Source organism: Acinonyx jubatus, chromosome D4 (genome assembly GCF_027475565.1).
Source record: "Acinonyx jubatus isolate Ajub_Pintada_27869175 chromosome D4, VMU_Ajub_asm_v1.0, whole genome shotgun sequence".
NCBI classification, from domain to species: domain Eukaryota; kingdom Metazoa; phylum Chordata; class Mammalia; order Carnivora; family Felidae; genus Acinonyx; species Acinonyx jubatus.
In genome coordinates this window covers 30,636,237-30,656,824 of record NC_069391.1, presented here as the reverse complement: position 1 = coordinate 30,656,824, position 20,588 = coordinate 30,636,237, and the positions used below count along the sequence as shown (strand labels likewise).

At 39.9% G+C, this 20,588-nt stretch overlaps 1 protein-coding gene across 1 annotated transcript; it reads right to left on the bottom strand.

The window, feature by feature from the left end:
* Positions 1 to 365: 365 nt before the first annotated feature.
* Positions 366 to 16,596, bottom strand: LOC106972070 (bile acid-CoA:amino acid N-acyltransferase-like). The gene is made up of 4 exons (XM_015068982.3): positions 12,994 to 16,596; positions 8,112 to 8,634; positions 4,624 to 4,826; positions 366 to 1,496 (listed from the first exon to the last, which is right to left on the bottom strand). Exons 2-4 carry the CDS (start codon positions 8,581 to 8,583, stop codon positions 900 to 902), a joined length of 1,272 nt encoding a protein of 423 aa, XP_014924468.1. The 5' UTR covers positions 8,584 to 8,634; positions 12,994 to 16,596; the 3' UTR covers positions 366 to 899.
* Positions 16,597 to 20,588: the final 3,992 nt, after the last annotated feature.

Genomic DNA, 20,588 nt, shown 5'->3' with positions numbered 1-20,588 from the left:
GAATGGCTTTTACCGTTGTAGATACTCGGAAAAAAATGAAAAGAAAATTACTATTGTGTGACATGTTAAAATTATATGAAATGCAAATGTCAGTGTCCATAAAGAAAATTTAATTGGAACAGAGCCACAGTCATTCATTACAGCCTGTGCTGCCTTTGTGCTTTAATGGAAGAACCCAGTAATAATGACAGAGACTTTATGTATGGCCCACAAAGCCAAAAATATTTGCTACCTAGTACTTCATAGAAACAGTTTGCCAGCCCCTATGGTACACAATCCACACCCTCATGGCTCCTTCCTAAAATGCAATTCTGTGAATCTCAGATTGTTTCTTTCTTAAAATGCTGTATGTTTAGACACAAAAATTATTTCATTTTATTAGCATTTGTTGAATTTATTGTAGACCGACTCAATCATGTTACCTCCGTATCAGCTTCCATATTGCCTTAAAATAATGCTCTAGTTTTTCAGTGACAATGATGTAACCATGAGCCATGAGCATATTTTCAATGAGAAATCTAAACATATTTAATCTGAGTTTTAATAAATCAGCAAATATGAACACCTGATTCTACACACGTCTGTTTTATAAACCAGGGGATTCTGTAGTTCATTTTGGTAACTTTCTTCCTCCAGAGAATTGCTATTATAATTATAAACTGGAAAATTTTAGGGCAGGTAGAGCCCTAAATTTATTTTTCGAAATAGAAAATCCTCTGTGTATGATGCTGGATTAAGTGGGAACCATTTTTCCCTTTCCAAGTCAAGACATGACCATTGCCATCCTCTTGCTTTCTCTTATTATAACCTCCCGCAATAAGAGGTCAAAGACATTGTTCCATGAAAATCAAGTGAAGGTCTGATATTGCTTCTCTATTTCTCAGGAACATTTTCTCTTCTCAGAGTTGACTGGTCACAACTGGAATGAGACGCTTCCTGAGAAACTTCTGGATCTCCTTCCAAGAATGCTCCTGTGCAGCTGCATGCAGGGTCACCTCTCCTCCCCACTGCATGAACAGGTGGAGTTTGGAGAGCTTTGAGGCACAGCACAGTGGGGAATAGGGAGGCTCTAACATGTGGCCTGCCCCAGGGTATGATAGCAGGGTCCAATTGTCCTTCCCATTTCTCCTCAACTGTTCTGTGGCTTGCTCAGCATATGCTTTGCTGTTGATACTCTTATCATCTTCTCCCACAATGAAGAGGAAATGTCCCTGGGCCTTTTCAATGGGGAGAAAAAAGGTCTCACTGGCTTTACTTCTAGCTTCCTCAAAACAATACTGGAACTGTGCTAACCCTAAGGCATTGATAGATACTAACTGTGGAGAGAAGGACAAGGGCTGACTAATTTGACCGCGATATACCTGTGGAGTGCTAAATACAAAGTTGGGTCCATTAATAAGCACGGTGGCTATGACCTGTTTTAGGTGAATAGCCATGGAGAGTCCAATCTCTGCTCCTTTGCTTATGGAAACTATCCCAACGCCTGGGCCAAGGACCTAAAAATAATGAAAATGAGACATTGATTTTATCCACCATTTAGCAAAACCCTACCATCTCAAACAACCAAAGAACTTGAATGGCCAATCGGAATCAAGCAAGGACTAATCCCACCTACATGCCCAGTTCTAGAGTTCTGAAATATGTAATGTATGTTCAAAGGAAATACTCCTTCAAGAATATGTCAGGCTTTCCAAATTAAATACTATGAATTCAGCATGGTGTTAGGTGCTGAGTTTAAAATGCCCTAAAGAAATACCAATGTAGTAGGGAAAATAAGAAAAGGGCACATAACTATTGTGAATAGTATGAGTCAAGGTATAGCTGATTGGTAAACTTTGTTGTATCAATACTGGGGTCTCTAAAGGTCATAGGAAAGGCACTCTGTAGGAAAAGACTGAGGAAAAAAGGTAAAATTGGTAAAATAGAGCATTGAAACACGAACAGAGGATTCTACATCTGCTGTGGTTTCCATAGAAGGTTTCTCCTTTGGAGAAAGGTTTCATGAAGGAGGCTTGGCTCAGCTTCCTCTTCCCTGGTCAGTCACCAAGCAGGCATTTTTAGATCGTCCACCCTGTACTAACCACTGGGGGACACTGAGGGGAAAAAGGCACAAATCATCTCTTACCATCAAGGAACTCACTACCAGGTGGAGAGACAGGAGGGCAAAAACAGACAATTAGAGTAACTTACAAATTCTGCAATATAAGAATGCATAAGCAAGGCTGCCAACCCGGATTATCAGGGAATAAAGGCAGGATCAGAGAAAGATTCTCAAAGGAAATAGGCTATGAATTGGATTTTTATATTTAAAAAATTTGAGTTGGGGCACCCGAGTGGCTCAGTCAGTTAAGTGACTGACTCTTGATTTCAGCTCAGGTCATGATCTCACGGTTCAAGGGATCAAGCCCCACATTGAGCCACACATCAGGCTCCATGCTGACAGTGCAGAGCCTGCTTGGGATTCTCTCTCTTTCCCTCTCTCTCTGCCCCTACCCTGTTCTCTTTCTCTCAAGATAAATGAATTAATTTTAAAAAATGGGAACAAACAAGAAGGAATGGTATTCTATGTTGTGTATAGGCTCACTAACAGGAGCCATTCTCTTCTTATTTTGAGGGGCATGTATCCAGTCCCAAGGGGTAAGTTCTGATGGATCTGAACCTAGTCCCCTTTTCTATCTATGTTTTCAGGCTCTCTTGTAAGGCCAGTACATTCTACCTAAGATCCTACCCTGCATATTAAGTGGGGTGACGTGAATCATCTCCTTTTGAATTAAAAAGAGCTCTCAAGCTCTGAAGTTCTAGGTCTTAATATAAAAGATATAGAGTCACATCACTGCAATGAGAGATGAGAACACAGAAAAGATCTGGCCAGGGAAGACAAAGTAAAAGGAAGTATAACATGCATGAACAACATGGTATAACAAAATGACACAGCTATCTGCAGCCTTTTGGCAGAACACTAACTCTCGTTACAATTTCTGCCACCAAATTTGGGATTAGGGATTTTAGGATGCTTAAAATCAACAGATGGAGAAATAAGACCTACAAGGAATTGAAAGATCTGTGGTCTATCCTCCCACAGAAGAGACAGAATGAAGCAGGTTTAGTGCAAGTACCAACAGCCTAGGAAAGAAATCTGGTTTCCAGGTCTCGCTTAGTCATTGACTATCTAAGTGACATTGGTAAGATTACTGATAAAGAAGTCATGCAGCAAGTATAAGAGGAATCAGGCTAAGAAAGTGAAAAACCGAATCACACAGCCTCTTCATCTCTCAACTAAGTTAAGCAGAAACTCAGCACAGTAACATTGCCTATTTGATAGCTCAAGGACAACTCCATTATATGCATCAAAAATAGCTTTTTAAAAATTCAATGCATTGGGGCACCTGGGTGGCTCAGTTGGTTAAGTATCCAACTTGAGCTCAGGTCATGATCTAACAGTTTGTGAGTTCAAGCCCCACGTCGGGCTCTGTGCTGACAGCTCGGAGCCTGGAGCCTGCTTCAGGCTCTGTGTCTCCTCCTCTCTCTGCCCTTCCCCTGCTCATGCTCATGCTCATGTTCTGTCTCTCTCTCTCTCTCTCAAAAATAAATAAACACTAAAAATAATTAAAGATAAAATAAAAAGTAAAAATTCAAAGCATCAATAGATTGTCAGTGATCATTGCCCATCTAATTACTACAATTCTAATCATATTTTGGTGATCCTGATATGAAATAGGATGTGGTACAGAGACTTAATTTTACTTAGATCAATTCTTTTTAAGAAAAAAATATTAGCTGGGGCACCTGGGTGGCTCAGTCAGTTAAGCAGCTGACTTCGGCTCAGGTCATGATCTCACGATCTGAGTTTGAGCCCCACGTTGGGCTCTTGTGCTGGCAGCTTGGAGCCTAGAGCCTGCTTTGAATTTTGTGTCTCCCTCTCTCTCTTCCCCTCCCCCTCGTACTCTGTCTCTCTCTCAAAAATAAATAAACATTAAAAAAAAGATAAAAACATTAGCAATTAGCAAGGGCTAACATGCAGCAACCCTACAGTAGCAGCAAATCACATTTTAAAATTTAAAGAAGGTATAGACTAGAAAGAACTATAGTATTATTTTTAAGGCCTCTCAAATAGCTAAAAATGCAGACTCACTCCTCAAGAAAGACAGACTATCTTTCTGGTGAAGTCTGGTGATTAAATAATTATCAGAGAGGTGATGATAATAATAATTACATTTATTGAGGGTGTAGTATTGCCAGTGACTATAGTGAGCACTTTGCTTGTATTATCCCCTTAGATAATTCTCACAAGAGCCTTACAAAATAGCACCACTGCCATAGTATTTAATAGATGAAGAAACTGAGAATTAGAGCATGTTAGTAGCTCGCCCAGATTCCCACAACCGGATGGGACGGAGCCAGAAAGGCAACCCATTTCTGTCTGAATCTAAAGCCATTGCATTTTGATTCCATCATGGACACAGGCTAACTTCCCATTTTGTCTTTCTGAGCAGAAGACATTGGGTGTGAAAGAAATCATGTGAATAATATGGGTATGTATATAGAATCATACTTGGAAGTTAAAGGGTCACAGAGTGTTACAGTTATTTAAAAACAGGAACTGAAAGAAAAGGCAAAAATTACCTTCGGATGTCTCAGGAGAAAGTTGACAGCTTCTTCAAAATATTCTAACTCTATTTTTTCTGGGTGTAAAGGCAGATCTTCATAGTCACAGTAGGCCAAGGCCAACGCAGCAAAGCCATGACTGGCCAGGAGACTGGCTCGGTATTCAATCAGCCCACCAATATCAGCAAACAAGTCAATTACCCCTGGGAAACGGCCCTCTCCTGAAAAAGAACAAAACAAAACAGAACTGGATATGAAGGGAAGGGAAGGAAAAAGGAAGAAAAATACGACAACACAAAGAAATGCATCACAAATCGTGGAAATGACATATAAATTTTCAATGGAATCCCTAAATTTTCAGGCTCCTATCTGGGACAGAATTAAAGCTGATTGAATACACTAATGGAACACAATATCAGGAAGCTTGATTGGGAAACCTGTTCACTGACATGCTTCACCTCTGTAGCCAAGGACTACTGGGGACTCATAGTGGCTCATTTCTATAGTACTGAGTAAAGAAAGCCATTGAAATTAGGCAAGGGCTTTTTAATCTATGAAGAGGTACACAATTAGGCTTTAGGACACCAGTGAAGGTCCTGAGATTACACCCAAAATATATGTTTATATGTGCATGTTACTAATGAAAGCCTCTATGGATTTAATTGGGTTCTCAAAGTATATATGACTCAAAAAAAAAAAAAAAAGGCTTCAAAAGTATATGACTCCAAAAAGTGAATTGAAATGATTATTAGCTATAATCCTGACTTAACACTGCTCTGTTACATTAGTCTGACTACACCCAAGCAGATGTAAATGATGAGGGCTTTCATGCAGTAACACTGTTTATTCACTGCAGCTTAACACATGGCAAAAAGTAGAGGTGCTCAGAGTATCATTCTATACTCACTCTCTGTGTAGGCAACTTGTTTCCTAAATAAAGCAAGGTTCACACACTGAAAAAAATTTATGATGCGCTACTGGAGGCATTCTATTCTTGTGTAAGTGATTTTAGCTAAGGAAGACTGGTCCCATCTACCTTTGAAAAGAGTGACTTGGGGATGCCTGGCTGGCTCAGTTGATAGAGTGTGCGACTCTTGATCTTGGGGTTGTGAGTTCAAACCCCATGGTGGGTGTAGAGACTACTTAAAAATAAAAAATATTTTAAAAAAAGAAACAAGTGACTTGATTTAAAGGAATATTGGGAATTTTCAAAAGAAAACATTGCTGTGTTTCCTTATGTTGAGAGAAGAAATAAAATGATACTAAATATATCTTGGCTTTAAAATATACCACTTGTTAGGGCGCCTGGGTGGCTCAAGTTGGTTAAGCGTCCGACTTCGGCTCAGGTCATGATCTCACAGTCCGTGAGTTTGAGCCCCGCGTCGGGCTCTGTGCTGACAGCTCAGAGCCTGGAGCCTGCTTTGGATTCTGTGTCTCCCTTTCTCTCTCTGCCCTTCCCCCCACCCCTCAAAAATAAATAACCATTAAAAAATTTTTTTTGTTAATTAAAAATAGAACTACCTTCAACCCAGCAACTGCACTATTAGGTATTTATCCAAAGGATACAAAAATGTTGATTCGAAGGGGCACATGCACCCAATGTTTATAGCAGCACTATCGACAATAGCCAAAGTATGGAAAAAGCCCAAACGTCCCTCGAATGACGAATGGATAAAGAAGATGTGATATACATATACAATGGAATATTACTTGGCGATAAAAAAGAATGAAATCTTGCCATTTGCAACAATGTGGATGGAACTAGAGTGTATTACGCTACGTGAAATAAATCAGTCAGAAAAAGACATATGATTTCACTCAAATGCGGAATTTAAGAAATAAAACACACAAACATAGGGGAAGGGAAGGAAAGACAAAATAAAAACAGAGAGGGAGACAAACTATAAGAGACTCTTAAATACAGAGAACAAACTGAGGGTCGCTGGAGGGGTGTTGGGTGGGGGCATGGACTAAATGGGTAAGGGGCACTAAGGAAGACACTTGTTGGGATGAGCACTGGGTATTATATGCAAGTGAGGAATCACTAAATTCTACTCCTAAAACCATTATAAAAAAAGAGTACTGAGCCTCTTATCCTGGAAGAATGTCATAGTTGAGAACCACTTTGAGACCTGACTCATTCTCTTTTGGCCCCCACAGAACAAGGAGGACACGAGCACATGCGGTGTCCAAGAGGATTCACAAAAGCACCCTCTAAACCAACACATCATCCCAACGTGGGAGGCCTGCACCAATATTAAATTTTTCATTGAAGTGGAATAATAGAGGCACAGACGTTTGTGTCACTCACTGATCCCCACACACAATAATCTTGCCTATATGCTAATTACTTGGTGTAAACATATTGAAATTTGTCCAAACAACTAAATGAGTCATGATGACTTTGGAAAGGGAAGTTTTTATTCCTTCTACATCGTCTATAACTCTATGCTGTTGGAAACCACTTCTACCACTTCAAGCTTCCTCAATCCATCTCAGTTCTACTAAGTGATTATGTTTTTATTTTTTTAATGTTTATTTTTGAGAGAAAGAGAGAGAGAGAGCAGGGGAGGGGCAAAGAGAGAGGGAGACAGAGGATCTGAAGGGGGTTCCACGCTGCTCAATGGGGACTCAAATTCATGAACTGTGAGATCACTGAGCCGAAGTGGGATGCTTGACTGACTGGGGCACCCAGGCACTCTGTGATTATGTTTTTAAAAGCAGAGAGAGAGGCATACATCCTGGCAATACGATGGCTATGTCCCAGATCAAATCATGTGTCTGCAGAAGGGGGCCTCAGACACTCCTGGAACCTGGACCTGCCATGAGCAACTTCTGGAAAACTAACTTTGCTTCATTCAGTCCCACAATAAACCCTGATAAATGTACCAGTAGATGTTTTGAACCACTTACTGATATGTGGAGATCACTGTGAGAAATTATGTGTATTCTGGTAAGTTGTATGCCATTAAAAAGCATGTTGTATTTTCTGCAGATTTGTGGAATACTGTATAAATATGAAATATTTATGGAACTAGAGAATATAAAGTTTCTTTGCATCCTCTATATTTGTTGCAGTATTTCACTCCATAATATCATCAGCTTATCTCATGCGATGACCTATGCCTAAACTGAAACTCAGACAGGACAAAACCCCCAAGAGAAGCTGGGATACAGTTCCATGATATCAAGATAGGGGTCTTCAGATAGTCAGGCTTCCATATAGAAGGATTTCACATAAATCCAAAGCTATGGGAAACCCATAATGCAGGGACTTCATAAACTACATGTAGTCATATCCTTAGAAAAGCTCCAGAATTGTTGAGATCAAACTTGAGTCGGAATGGGGCATCACCATATTCTTGTTCTGACCCAGAATTAACCCTGATTCTACGGCTGGCAAGGATTACACTATGTACTATCCATATCCAAGTTAAACCTCTAGAAGGACGAGGCATTCAAAAGAGGAAACACGAGGATGACAGTACCAGGTTAATTCTACTCACCAGGAGGGAGAAAGAGGGCTCCCCGAAGGTGGCCTTCTTGAACTTGGATCCGTGTGACACCAGGTGCTCTGTACCACCTCTCCAAAGTCACGCTGACTTTTGGATCAGTGGCAGCAATCTGGGCTAATGGTAAATTTGAATCATAAAGTTTTATCTGGACCAGGAAGGGGCTAGTCATCACATCTCTTTTCATCAATTTAGTTAAAAAATTTTCAGGTTTCAGGGACCAGAAGAGACCCATGGGGTGGACTCCTATATAGTCACCTCCAAGTGAAGGAGCATGATCCAGGTCTACCTCACCAACTTCACTGGCCTTATAGTAGGCTTGAGAATGAAACAGGTTCCCCTTTTCATCTTCCAGTGTTGCCTGAAAAATCACTATCTGAGAGGGACGCAGGCCTGTAGCTCGGATGTGCACTGGCTCATCAGTCAGCGTGCTTGTGCTTGCAGGGGTAGCTGTCAGCTGAATCATTGTTACAATGTGGCACCTTGAAGATTCTTCAAGTAATGCTTTGAGTAAACCCTGGATATATAAAAAAAAAAAAATGGGATAATGAAATAAGACAGTGATAAGGTTAATGAGAGGTGAACTGGAACAGAAATCAGGCTGCTTGGGATTCAGCTCTAACCCTCCAGTTGTTTAGCAAATATACTGATATAATCTTCAAGTATTAGATACCTGAGAGCTTTCACGAATTTATAGAATACATAAAACAAGTAGATAAGTTTTATAATCATTATGAACCAGGGTGGAGGAAGCAGCAGCCAAAATATGCATGAATGGTATCAACATATCCAAGGAAGATATCGCAATCGGCCACCAGAACCCTTGGAAAATTAGATGCAGTGGAGGATAAGAGTGAGATGTGCAGTTGAAAAGGGGGGTTTGTTAAATATCTATATATATATGGAACTGGTGACTTCACTACTAATCCCCTTCCCAAATCCTTCAGACAGAATGCCTGGCATCTAAGAATTCATGTCTAATAGAGTATTAAAAAAACAGACAAATCTTCTCAAAAGTATGAAAATAAAATCTTTGGGAAGAGCAAGGAGGCTGACCTATGTATTATTCCCTAAAGAAAAAATATTCCTGGCTTCAGAGTTAGGATTTACCCAGTCCTAAGCAAAACCAGGCACTGACCAGCCCTTCAGACACCCAAAAATTTGCTGGGCTTTTTATAACTTCCATCTTAAAAATTAGGGAATGCCTCTCTCCTTCGGTTAGTGTGAAGAAAGCCACAAAAATGACCATAATTCCCATTCTAATAACCTAAAATTATCTGTATAAAAACAAAATCAATTTAAAAAAATTTTTAAAGCTCATTAGATTGTCAGGAATCTAAACAAATTAAACTCTAGTGAGTAACAAACTCATCATAGGAGAGAGAAAACTTTCTCTTCTACAGAGTGACTTTTATTTATGACAAAGCAGCAAAAAAGAAATGCCCATCAAAAAAATAAGGAGAAAGTATAATGGATGTGTGTGGGCTGGTTTGATAGATTCGAATCCTGAGAAACTCCAGCCAGAGTCTTTCTCCAAGTGCCAACTCTTTAGGACCTGGCCATGTGCTCTAGGACAATACATCAAAGAATGGGAGCAGAGACATGAGCCAAGAGAAATCTGTCTGCAGGTCTTCGGAAGAAGCAAGGCAGCTAACTTCCAAAAGATAGGGAAGAATAGCAAAATAGAGAGATTTCCCCAGGCTCAGAAAGCCAGGACTGGGACTGCAGAGCAAAGAAATGTCCTTGGTGACCCTCCTTCCAGAAGAATTATAAATCAGAGGGAAATATCCTACAGTTAGAAAAGCTAGCAACCTGGCCACAAAAACCAAAGATATCTCCAGAAGTTCAGCAATGGTTAGGCACCAGTTTCTTCTGATGAGAAGAGCCTAATTTCATATCCCAAACTATGTGAAGCCAGGGGTACGCTGAATCAGATAAAGCTGAGACAAAGCCCAGATCCAGCTGGACTACAGGTCAGCCCCTAATTCTACCATTCTGACAGAACAGGGCTTTGCTCTTTTCTTGAGGTAACTATGACTTAGTCTACTCTTTTTTTCTTTTTTTTAATGTTTATTTATTTTTGAGAGAAAGACAGAGCGTGAGTGGGAGGGGCAGAGAGAAAAGGAGACACAGAATCCGAAGCAGGCTCCAGGCTCTGAGCTGTCAGCACAGAGCCTAATGCGGGGCTCAAACCCACAAACCGTGAGGTCATGACCTGAGCCAAAGTTGGTCGCTCAACCGACTAAGTCACCCAGGTGCCCCTAGTCTTTTCTTTCATATGAAATATCTGGGGTATAATAAAAAAAAAAAATTACAAGGTGCAACAGAAGCAACAAAATCAACCCATATTCATGATGAGAGCAAACAATCAGTAGGAAAGGGCACAGAAATAGATGAGAGTGGATTTATCACGCAGGAACTTTGAACCGACTACAATAGAATGCTATTCAGGAAAAGAAAACAATCGAATTACTGATAAATACAATAACTGGGAGGAATCACAAGAGAATTATGCCACTCCCAAATGATTACATATTGTATGATTCCATTTATATAACATTCTTGAAATGACAAAGTTATTTATTTGTTTGCTTATTTGTTTTTAGAGAGAGAGCAAGTGGAGGAGAGGGGCAGAGGGAGAGAGAGAAAGAATCATAAGCAGACTCCACGCTCAGCATGGAGCCTGGTGCAGGGCTCGATCCCACAACCCTGCGATCATGACCTGAGCCAAAATCAAGAGTCAGACACTCAACCGACTGAGCCACCCAGGTGCCCTTTGAAACAACAAAGTTAGAGAAATGGAGAACAGATTAGTGGTAGTGGTTGCCAAGGTTCAAGGATTGGGTTGGGAGGAGATGTCTATAAAAGGACACCATGAAGGATCCTTGTGTTCATAAGAATATTCTGTATCCTGATTGTATCAAGGTCAATATCCTTGTGACACTGTACTACAGTTTTGCAAGATTTTACCATTAGGGGAAGCTGGGTAAAGGGTACATGTGTTCTCTCTGTATTATTTCTTACATATGTGGTAAATCTACCATTACCCCAAAATAAAAGCTTAGTTAAAAAAAATAACTGTGATAAAAATGCTAAAGGATCAAGTAGAAAAGGCAGACAAAATATTTGAGAATTTCATCTGGGCATGAAAGTTGTAGAGAAGAACCAAATGGAAAAGCTAGAAATAAAAAATACAAGAATAAAAATGAAGAATTACTAGATAGACTTCATAGAAGACTAGAAAACAACAGCAGAGTAAAGGACCAGACTAAATTGCAACAAAGAAAAAAGGGTATAAAAGAAAAACAGAGCACTTGAGACGTGTGGAACAATATCAGATTCTAATATGTGTGTAATTGGTGCCTCAGAAAGACAGGGGAGAGAAAGGCACAGAAAAAAATGTTTTAAAAAATAGTAATGGAGAGGCACCTATGTGGCTAAGTTGGTTGAGCATCCGACTCTTTTTTTTTTTTTTTTGGTGCAAAAAGATGATTTTTTTAAAGCACATGGACAGGACCCATGGGCAGAAAGACAGAAAGAGCTGCCCCAGGACCATGAGAAGAGACTGGTTCGAGCAACCGACTCTTGATTTTGGCTCAGACCATGATCTCATGGTTACTGCGTGGGCAAGAGCCCCGCGGTCGGGCTCTGCTCTGACCATGCAGAGCCTGCTTGGGATTCTCACTCTCCCTCTCTCTCTGCCCCTCCTGCCTCCCTCCCTGACCCCTGCACTCTCAAATGAATAAACTTTAAGAAAATAAATATTGACTGAAATTTTCCCAAAATTGTTGAAAAATATCTTGCCATAATTACAAGAAACTCAGCAAACCAGAAGGAGGACAAACACTAAGAACACCACAATTGCAGCATTGCCTATTATCATTAGTTAAACTAATGATAATAAAATATAAAAAGCAAATATTAAAAGCAGCCAGAGAGGGGCGCCTGGGTGGCTCAGTCGGTTGAGCGGCCGACTTCGGCTCAGGTCATGATCTCACGGTCCGTGGGTTCGAGCCCCGCGTCGGGCTCTGTGCTGACAGCTCAGAGCCTGGAGCCTGTTTCAGATTCTGTGTCTCCCTCTCTCTGACCCTCCCCTGTTCATGCTCTGTCTCTCCCTGTCTCAAAAATAAATAAAACGTTAAAAAAAATAATAAATAATAAAATTAAAGCAGCCAGAGAAAAATGGAAACCTTACATATAGGAGAATTAACAACATAAATAATGTTTGACTTCCCATCACAAGCAATGGAAGCCAGAAGACAATAAATTTCTTAAATGCTTAAAAGAAAACATAAAAACTCCAAAATTCTCTATCTAGCAAAAACACACTTCAAAAATGAAGGCAAAATAAAGACATTTCCAGGAGGTGGGGAAATGGGAGACATTATGTCTGTGGTAGACCGACATTATAAGAAATGCTGAGTTGTTGGAGGGAAATTGGACCAGATGGACAACAAGATCTGTGGGAAAGGATGAAGACCACAAAAATGGTAATTATAGAAGCCCATTTAAAAACATCTTTAATATGTATATACACATATATATGTGTGTGTGTGTATTTAAATGCAAGTAAGAGACTATATAAAATAAAAATAATAACAATGTCTTGTGGGGTTTACAGAATACACTGAAATAAAATATAATGACACAAAGGTGGGAATGGGGTAAATAGAATTAAACTGTTGTAAGATGATTAGATATTACCTGCTATTTTTCGAGCAATACAAGATTATTTGCAGGCTGACTGTAATTACTTAAAGGTACTGTTAGGAGCTCAGCTGAGCTCAGGGAGATAGAGAAAGCTGAGTGGCTATGTGTCAGAGTAGCTGATTAAACCAACAAGCCAAAAACAAGAGTGAAGCCTTTAATCACTTACTGTGATGGGAGAAAATGCCTGGGCAAGACGAGGCTCGATGGTCTGAAGTTGGTGGCTCAGCCAGAAGTGGGGGTGGGTTGTTGAGGGATCTCCAAAGGATCCAGCAGTTCTGAGGTCAGGAGAGAGTGAGGGGAAGGGCTAGAAGTAGAAAAGAGCTAGGCGCTGAATCACAGTGAAAAGAAATGTCTTCAAGTATCCCTCTTCCTTGCATATAGAGACCTCAGCAGACACACCTTGACAAGAATTTGGACCCTGAACAGGCCTGATATAAAGAGATCTACAATGGGCAGGGAAGGCAAATACGAGAAGAACATGATGGGCCTGAGTGACTAATGACTATGGAGACCAGTAACTGCTGAGTGGCTTAAGTCCTTGACTCCAACTTTTTCAAGAGGCTGCCATGCACTGACTGTACCCCAAAACTGGTGCTGGAAGGGGAGCTTTCTCCCATGATGCCTGCCAGCTAAAGCCTTTGTAATTGCCTATGGTCAGTTCTGGAAAATCATACATAGGTTTTTTAACTAGGAGCTAGACTCCTCAGGTACATATTGTATTCTATAGAGTCTCTCTCTCTCTCTCTCTCTCTCTCACACACACACACACACACACATTTAAGTAACCCCAAAAGAAACAGATGTTTCATTTACTATGGCTGTGTAGTAAATCCCAAAATTTAAAGGCATACGATAGTGATTATGCTCATATATTCTGTGGGTTGGGAATCAGGACAGGGTTCAGTGCGATCAGTCATCAGTTGCAAAGACAACTTTTCAGAGACTGCTAAACCAACCTCCACAACTGTGTAAGTTTAAATCCTTAAGAGTTACAGATCAGCGGGATTGAGGAGGCTAAAGGAAAGATTATTTATCGTCAGTTGATATTTCAAGCAAGCCAAGTTCTGAAATCGCTGTTGGCTATACCATGTAAATCCTTGTGCAATTCTAGAGAGAGGAGGCCAGTAACATGTGACAGCAGAACCTGGTAAGAGCAGGGTTGAAGAATAAATATGATAGCTTAATTATTCGAGAATAAGAAGAGAAACAGGGTGGTGGTTAAAGGAAGGGTCAAGTAGTTTGTCCTATTTTGGGTTGCTCGAGAAGTAAGAACTCAAAACAAGTAGTGTATTTTGAGGGGGTTCCAGGAAACAGGAATGCAGAGGGGCAATGGGAAGTATCCAATAAATGGTTAGCTAAGGGCTGAGTGGTAAGGGAGGAAAAAGCCTTAGTTTCCCACCACTTCCAGCCTGCCATGCTGAGAGGTAAAGCTGACTCTGGAGGCCCAATAAAACTATCAGGCAGAGGAATCCAAGGTCTGATGTTGTGAGTCAGGCCTGTGCACTAATGCCACTAGGGGAAGTATACACAGGCAAGGTATTGACAGTATCTGCTAACACGACAGTCTGGGTTGTTTTTTTTGTTGTTTTGTTTTTTGTTTCATTTATTTTGAGACAGTGTGAGTGTGTGTGTGATCTTCAGATGGGGCAGAGAAAGAGGAAGAGACAGAATTCCACGCAGGCTCCGCAATGTCAGTGCAGAGCCTGACACGGGGCTCGAACCCACGAACTGTGAGATCATGACCTGAGCTGAAATCAAGAGTCAGACACTTAACCAACTGAACCACCCAGGTGCCCCAGGATGAGTTTCTTTTAATGTCAGCCCCACATCAGGCTCTGCGCTGGGCATGGAGCCTGCTTGGGATTCTCTCTCTCTCTCTCTCTCTCTCTCTCTCTCTCTCTCTCTGCTCCTCCTCCCCTTCATATGTGCTCTATCATTCTCTCTCTCAAAATAAATAAACAAACTTAAAAATACAAGAAAAGAAAATCATCCTTCAAACAATATAAAAATGGGACCACAATTCAAAAGCCCAAACTAAGACAGTTTCTTCTATACTATTCTAGGAAGTCATCTTTAAAAAGAGGGAGAAATATTAATGGAGATATGGGGGAAGACTGAATAAAGAAAAGTTAATTTCAGAGAGCCTGTCATTCTCCCTCAGAAATATAAATTCTGGCTTGATATCTTCATAATCTCAAGTTCCTATGATATCCTTTCTAAACAAAATCCAACAGATAAGACATACCCTTATCTGAGCACTCTTTGAACTCCAAAGCTGAGATTACAAAATGAATAAAAAGACTATTTGTCCACACAAACTGCCAAATTCCAAACACTGAAAGTAAGAATCTAATTTTATGACTCACTCAAGACCTGAGACATTAACCCATCCCCAACTAGCCCAGAAGAGAGAGCCCTGATTACAAACCAAAGTACCTGACTTTTTCCTCTTGAGCCTCCCTTTCCATCCCTAAAGGAAGAATGGCACTCCCTAGAGTTCTTATTAATCAAAACCCCAAAAACATCTTTGCAATCTGACCAAACTAATACAAGAGAAGCACCGGCTTATGGCCCACTGTTTGCTCTAGTTTCCTATTAACTTTTAAAACGTATTGAACCCAGTCCCCTCCTATTTTCCCCTTTTTCATTCTCTATGCTTTCTAAACCTCTCCCTCTTAGGAATAGCACCTACATTTTACTCACATATTTTATTAATTTTTGTCATAAACAAATTGCTTGACCTTCATTGGCACCGTTTGGCCATACCTTTGCTCTATAAATAAAGAAGTCAAGGACTTTGACTTACTACCAAAGAGTTCTGAACTGAGAATTGCAAATGTGGCCACAGTAACAGGCAACAAAATACTTGCTCTTGGGCCCACAATTTCTGCTTTGGGAATGTGGGCAACACCAAATCTCCCAGTCATTACCTCCCCCTCCTGAACTAATTCATAGGAGCTCTTGAGAGCCTACTTAATGCTATAGAATGGAGCATTAGTGTGTGGGAAATAAGGTTAGGAATTCCCTGAGTTTCCACCATGGGTTAACAAGGCATAAAGAATTAGAAAGCCACAGGATAAACACACTCAAGTTTGGGTGAACAAGATTAGGTAAACAGAGCAAAGTCTCCCAGTATAGGACAAAGGTATAGGAATAGGAAATCTCAGGATGGAAGCATCCAAAATGAGGTAAACAAGATTAGGTATTCAGGGCAGAAATGCCCCCCAACTTAGTACAATAGCAGAAAGCTGCTTTCATAGGAAGGAAGGACAAAAAAAAAAAAAAAAAAAAAAAAAAGGAAAACAGGACTTTAGACAGGGCAGGGCAAAGTTGCCCAGAGTGGAGCCAATTAGCAAAAGAAAGGTGTCTTTTTGACCCTGAGGTAGCCTGCTCTGTCTTTCTTTACCTAGGCCAGTTTAGGTAAACAGAGGTGGTGCCTCTTATCTTTACCTAGGCCAGTTTAGGTAAACAGAGGTGGTGCCTCATGTCTGCTGTAAAAAACCTTCCACCCAGCTCCAGGATTTTGTTTTGTATTGACCCAAACTGCTAACACTGCATATCTTCAAAACCCCCTTTTCCCCATGCCCATGAGTTAACGTTCATTGTTTCACTGTCTCTTTGTGCACATCCATCATGCTTGTAAGCCTTCTGATCCTAATAAAGATGGAGCAAGGACCTTACTCAGGGCTCGTCTCCTCTCGGACATTAGCCTCTCTTGCATTTCAATTCTGCAGACGCTCTCTTGCTGGACAAGAGAGAACTCCAGACCCAGGGTTTTACATGATAAGAAAATAAAAGCACTATTAAATCATTGAGCCCTTATTTATTTGAGGTGACAGACAGAGTACTTTAAAAGTATGAGTTTCAGGGCACCTGGGTGGCTCAGCCAGTTAAGCATCCTACTCTTGGTTTTGGCTCAGGTCATGATCTCACAGTTCATGGGTTCGAGCCTGCTGTCAGGCTCTGGGTTCTGTGCTGACAGTGTGGAGTCTGCTTTGGATCTTCTGTCTTCCTTTCTCTCTGCCTCTCCCCCACTCACTCTCTATCTCTCTCTCACAAAAATAAATAAACGTTAAAAAAAATAAAAGTATGAACTTAAAGAAACTATTAGTAAATTTATCTTCCTTAATTGTAAGGACTTCTGATCAGCCAAAAACTCCATGAAACACTTGAAAACACAGGCTGCTAACTTGCAGTAGACTTATATTACACATAAAATTGATTAAAAATTATTAAGCAGTGGGGGGACCTGGGTGGCTCAGTCAGTTAAGCATCAGACTTCAGCTCAGGTCATGATCTCATGGTTTGTGGGTTCGAGCCCCTTGTCGGGCTCTGTGCTGACAGCTCGGGGCCTGGAATCTGCTTTGGACTCTGTGTCTCCCTCTCTATCTGCCACTCTCACATTCTGTCTCTCTTTCTCTCTCTCAAAAATAAATAAACATTTTTTAAAAATTAAATAAATTAAAGCAATAAAAATAAGACTCATAACTATATTCAAAAACCTAGGTGAACATCACAAACATAATATTGAGTGTTAGATGCCAATCATAAATGAATATACATAGATTAATCATAAATTTATGTATGCTAAAAAATTATATAACATACTTTTAGAGTAAATTTTTAAACAAAAGCAAGGAAGAGATTACCAAAAGAGTCAGGATTGTGGTGAAAAATTATCAGTGTAGTTCACATTGATAAACTGCAAGTAAATGGATGAAAAATAATATACCATGCAACAGTAAGCGTAAGAAACCCAAAGTGGCTATATTAATGTCAGATTAAGTAGATTTCAATATCAAGAGTATTATCAGAGATGAAAAATAATGGGGCACTGGGTGGCTCAGTTGGTTAAGCATCAGACTCTTGATTGTGGCTCAGGTCATGATCTCACCATTCGTGGGATTGAGCCCTGTGTCAGGCTCTGTACTAGCGGCCTGGAGCCTGCTTGGGATTCTCTTTCTTTCTCTCTCAAAATAAATAAACACTTTTTTTTTTTTAAAAGAAAAAAATAATAGGGGCGCCTGGGTGGCTCAGTCGGTTGAGCATCCGACTTCAGCTCAGGTCACATCTCGCAGTCCGTGAGTTCGAGCCCCGCGTCGGGCTCTGGGCTGATGGCTCAGAGCCTGGAGCCTGCTTCCGATTCTGTGTCTCCCTCTCTCTCTGCCCCTCCCCCGTTCATGCTCTGTCTCTCTCTGTCTCAAAAATAAATAAATGTTAAAAAAAAAAATTTTTTTTTAAATAAAAAATAAAAAGTAGTAAATAATGACAAGTTTGGGGCACCTGGGTGACTCAGTCAGTTGAGTGTCCTCTTGGCTTCGGCTCCGGTCATGATACCATAGTTCATGAGATTGAGCCCTGCATCAGTCTCCCTGCTGTCAGAACCTGCTCGGATTCTCTTCTTCCTCTCTCTCTGCCCCTCCCCGCTGGCATGTGCATTCTCTCTCACTCTTTCTCCCGCAAAATAAATAAGCTTAAAAAAATAAATAATGGCAAATTCATAAAAATCATAAATCCTAATAAAGGATTTCAAAATATATGAGGCAAAATTTGAGACAGAATTAAAGCGAGAAATAAACAATTCCATAATGATGGTTAAAAATTTTAACATTCCTTTCTCAGCAATTGATAGAATAACTTGGCAAAAATCAGTTAAGGCATAAATTTAAACTATGCTATCAATGACCTTGACCTAATTGCTATTTATAGAACACTAAGCCCACATGATATATTTAACAAGATAAACCATACACTGCACCATAAAATTAATCTTAACAAATTCAAAAATGCTGAAATCAGAGAGTACTTTTTTAGACCACAATGGAATTAAATTAGAAAGTAATAAAATAATCCAGAATATGTTATTCCTTATTTGTTCCCAAATATTTGAAAATCAAACACACTTCTAATTATCCACAGGTCAAGGAAGAAGTCAGAAATTAGAAAATATTTTAAACTGAATGATAATGGAAGTACAAAATGAAAATATTTGTAGGATGAAGCTAAAGCTACAAAGTGAAATTTATCATCTTAGTGACTTATACTGGAAAAGAAGTTCTAAAATCAACGACCCAAGTCTACCTCAAAATCTAGGAAAAAAGAGGAAAGTAAACCCAAAGTAAATATAAGAAAGGAAATAAGAAAAGCATATTATCAATGAAATGGAAAATAAACAACAGAAAGAAATTAACAAAGACAAATTTAGTTCTTTGAGAAGACAGACAAAATTGATAAACTACAAGCCCGACTGGTCAAATAAAAAGAATAAAATAACAAATATCAAAGTGAAAGAGGGCTTATCACTGCAGATCCAATAGACATTAAAAGGAAAATAAAAGAATATTATAAAAACTTTATGCCAACTACTTTGACAACTTAGAAATCATTCAAGTAAAAACTTGAGAACTTTTGCACTGTGAAATAAACTAATAAAAATGATATAGAAAAGTAACTGCAGATAAGATAAAGCTCATGTGTGCAGGTATGACTGAGTTCAAGGTACTTGTCACTTTATACTTTAAGATACACAAGAACACACTTTAATGGATTACAAATGAAGAAGTAGGACAGGAGGGCCTGGCTGGCTTAGTCAGTAGAGTGTGACTTTTGATCTTGGGGTTAAGTTCAAGCTCCATGTTAGGTGTAGAGCTTACATAAAAAAAAATATTGCCAAAAGGATGACTTGCGATTAATAAATATTTATTAAAACAGACACACACACACACACACACACACACACACACACACACGGAAGCAGGACCAAGTTGCCCATTCCTAGGTTCAGAGTCAAGAAATTTACAGTGGAATGATTTCCACTTCTGAGTAAAAGGGAGTTTTATGGCAGACCAATACTCAACTATAAAAAAGCTAGATTAAAACAAATAAGAATAAAAGCAAAAAACTGGCAATACTTTAATTATCCAGTAATAGAATATTGGTTGAATAATTCCAGTAGTCCTCCCACCCCTACCCCTTAGCTACAGTTTCACCTTCCACAGTTTGAGCTACCTGCAGTCATTCCCAGTCTCCAAGTAGATAAGCCTCCTTCTGACATAAATCAAGTCAATAGTGGCCTAATGCTACATTACAACACCTAGATCATTCACCTCACTTCATCTCATCACATAGGCATTTTATCATCTCACATCATCACAAGAAGGGTGAGTACAATAAGATACCTTCAGAGACCACCTTCACATAACATTTATTACAACATATTGTTATAATTGTTCTATTTTATTATTAGTCATTGTTAATCTCTTCCTGTGCCTAATTACAAATTAAGCTATCATAGGTCTGTATGCATAGGAAAAAACATAGTATATATAGGGTTCAGTACTATACAGGGTTTCAGGCATCCACTGGATGGCTTGAAATGCATCTCCCCAAGGTTAAGAAGGGACTACTGTACTTAACATCCAGTTATGGCATAATGCATTATTAATCAAATTTATTAAGGACTTTTAAAATGTAGAAACACTCATAGAGTGAAGGGAGCAGGGGGACAATGTCACAGTAAATTTTAAAATACAGGAGAGGGGCGCCTGGGTGGCTCAGTCGGTTGAGCGTCCGACTTCAGCTCAGGTCACGATCTCACGGTTTGTGAGTTCGAGCCCCGCGTCAGGCTCTGGGCTGATGGCTCAGAGCCTGGAGCCTGCTTCTGATTCTGTGTCTCCCTCTCTCTCTGCCCCTCCCCCATTCATGCTCTGTCTCTGTCTCAAAAATAAATAAACATTGGGGCGCCTGGGTGGCTCAGTCGGT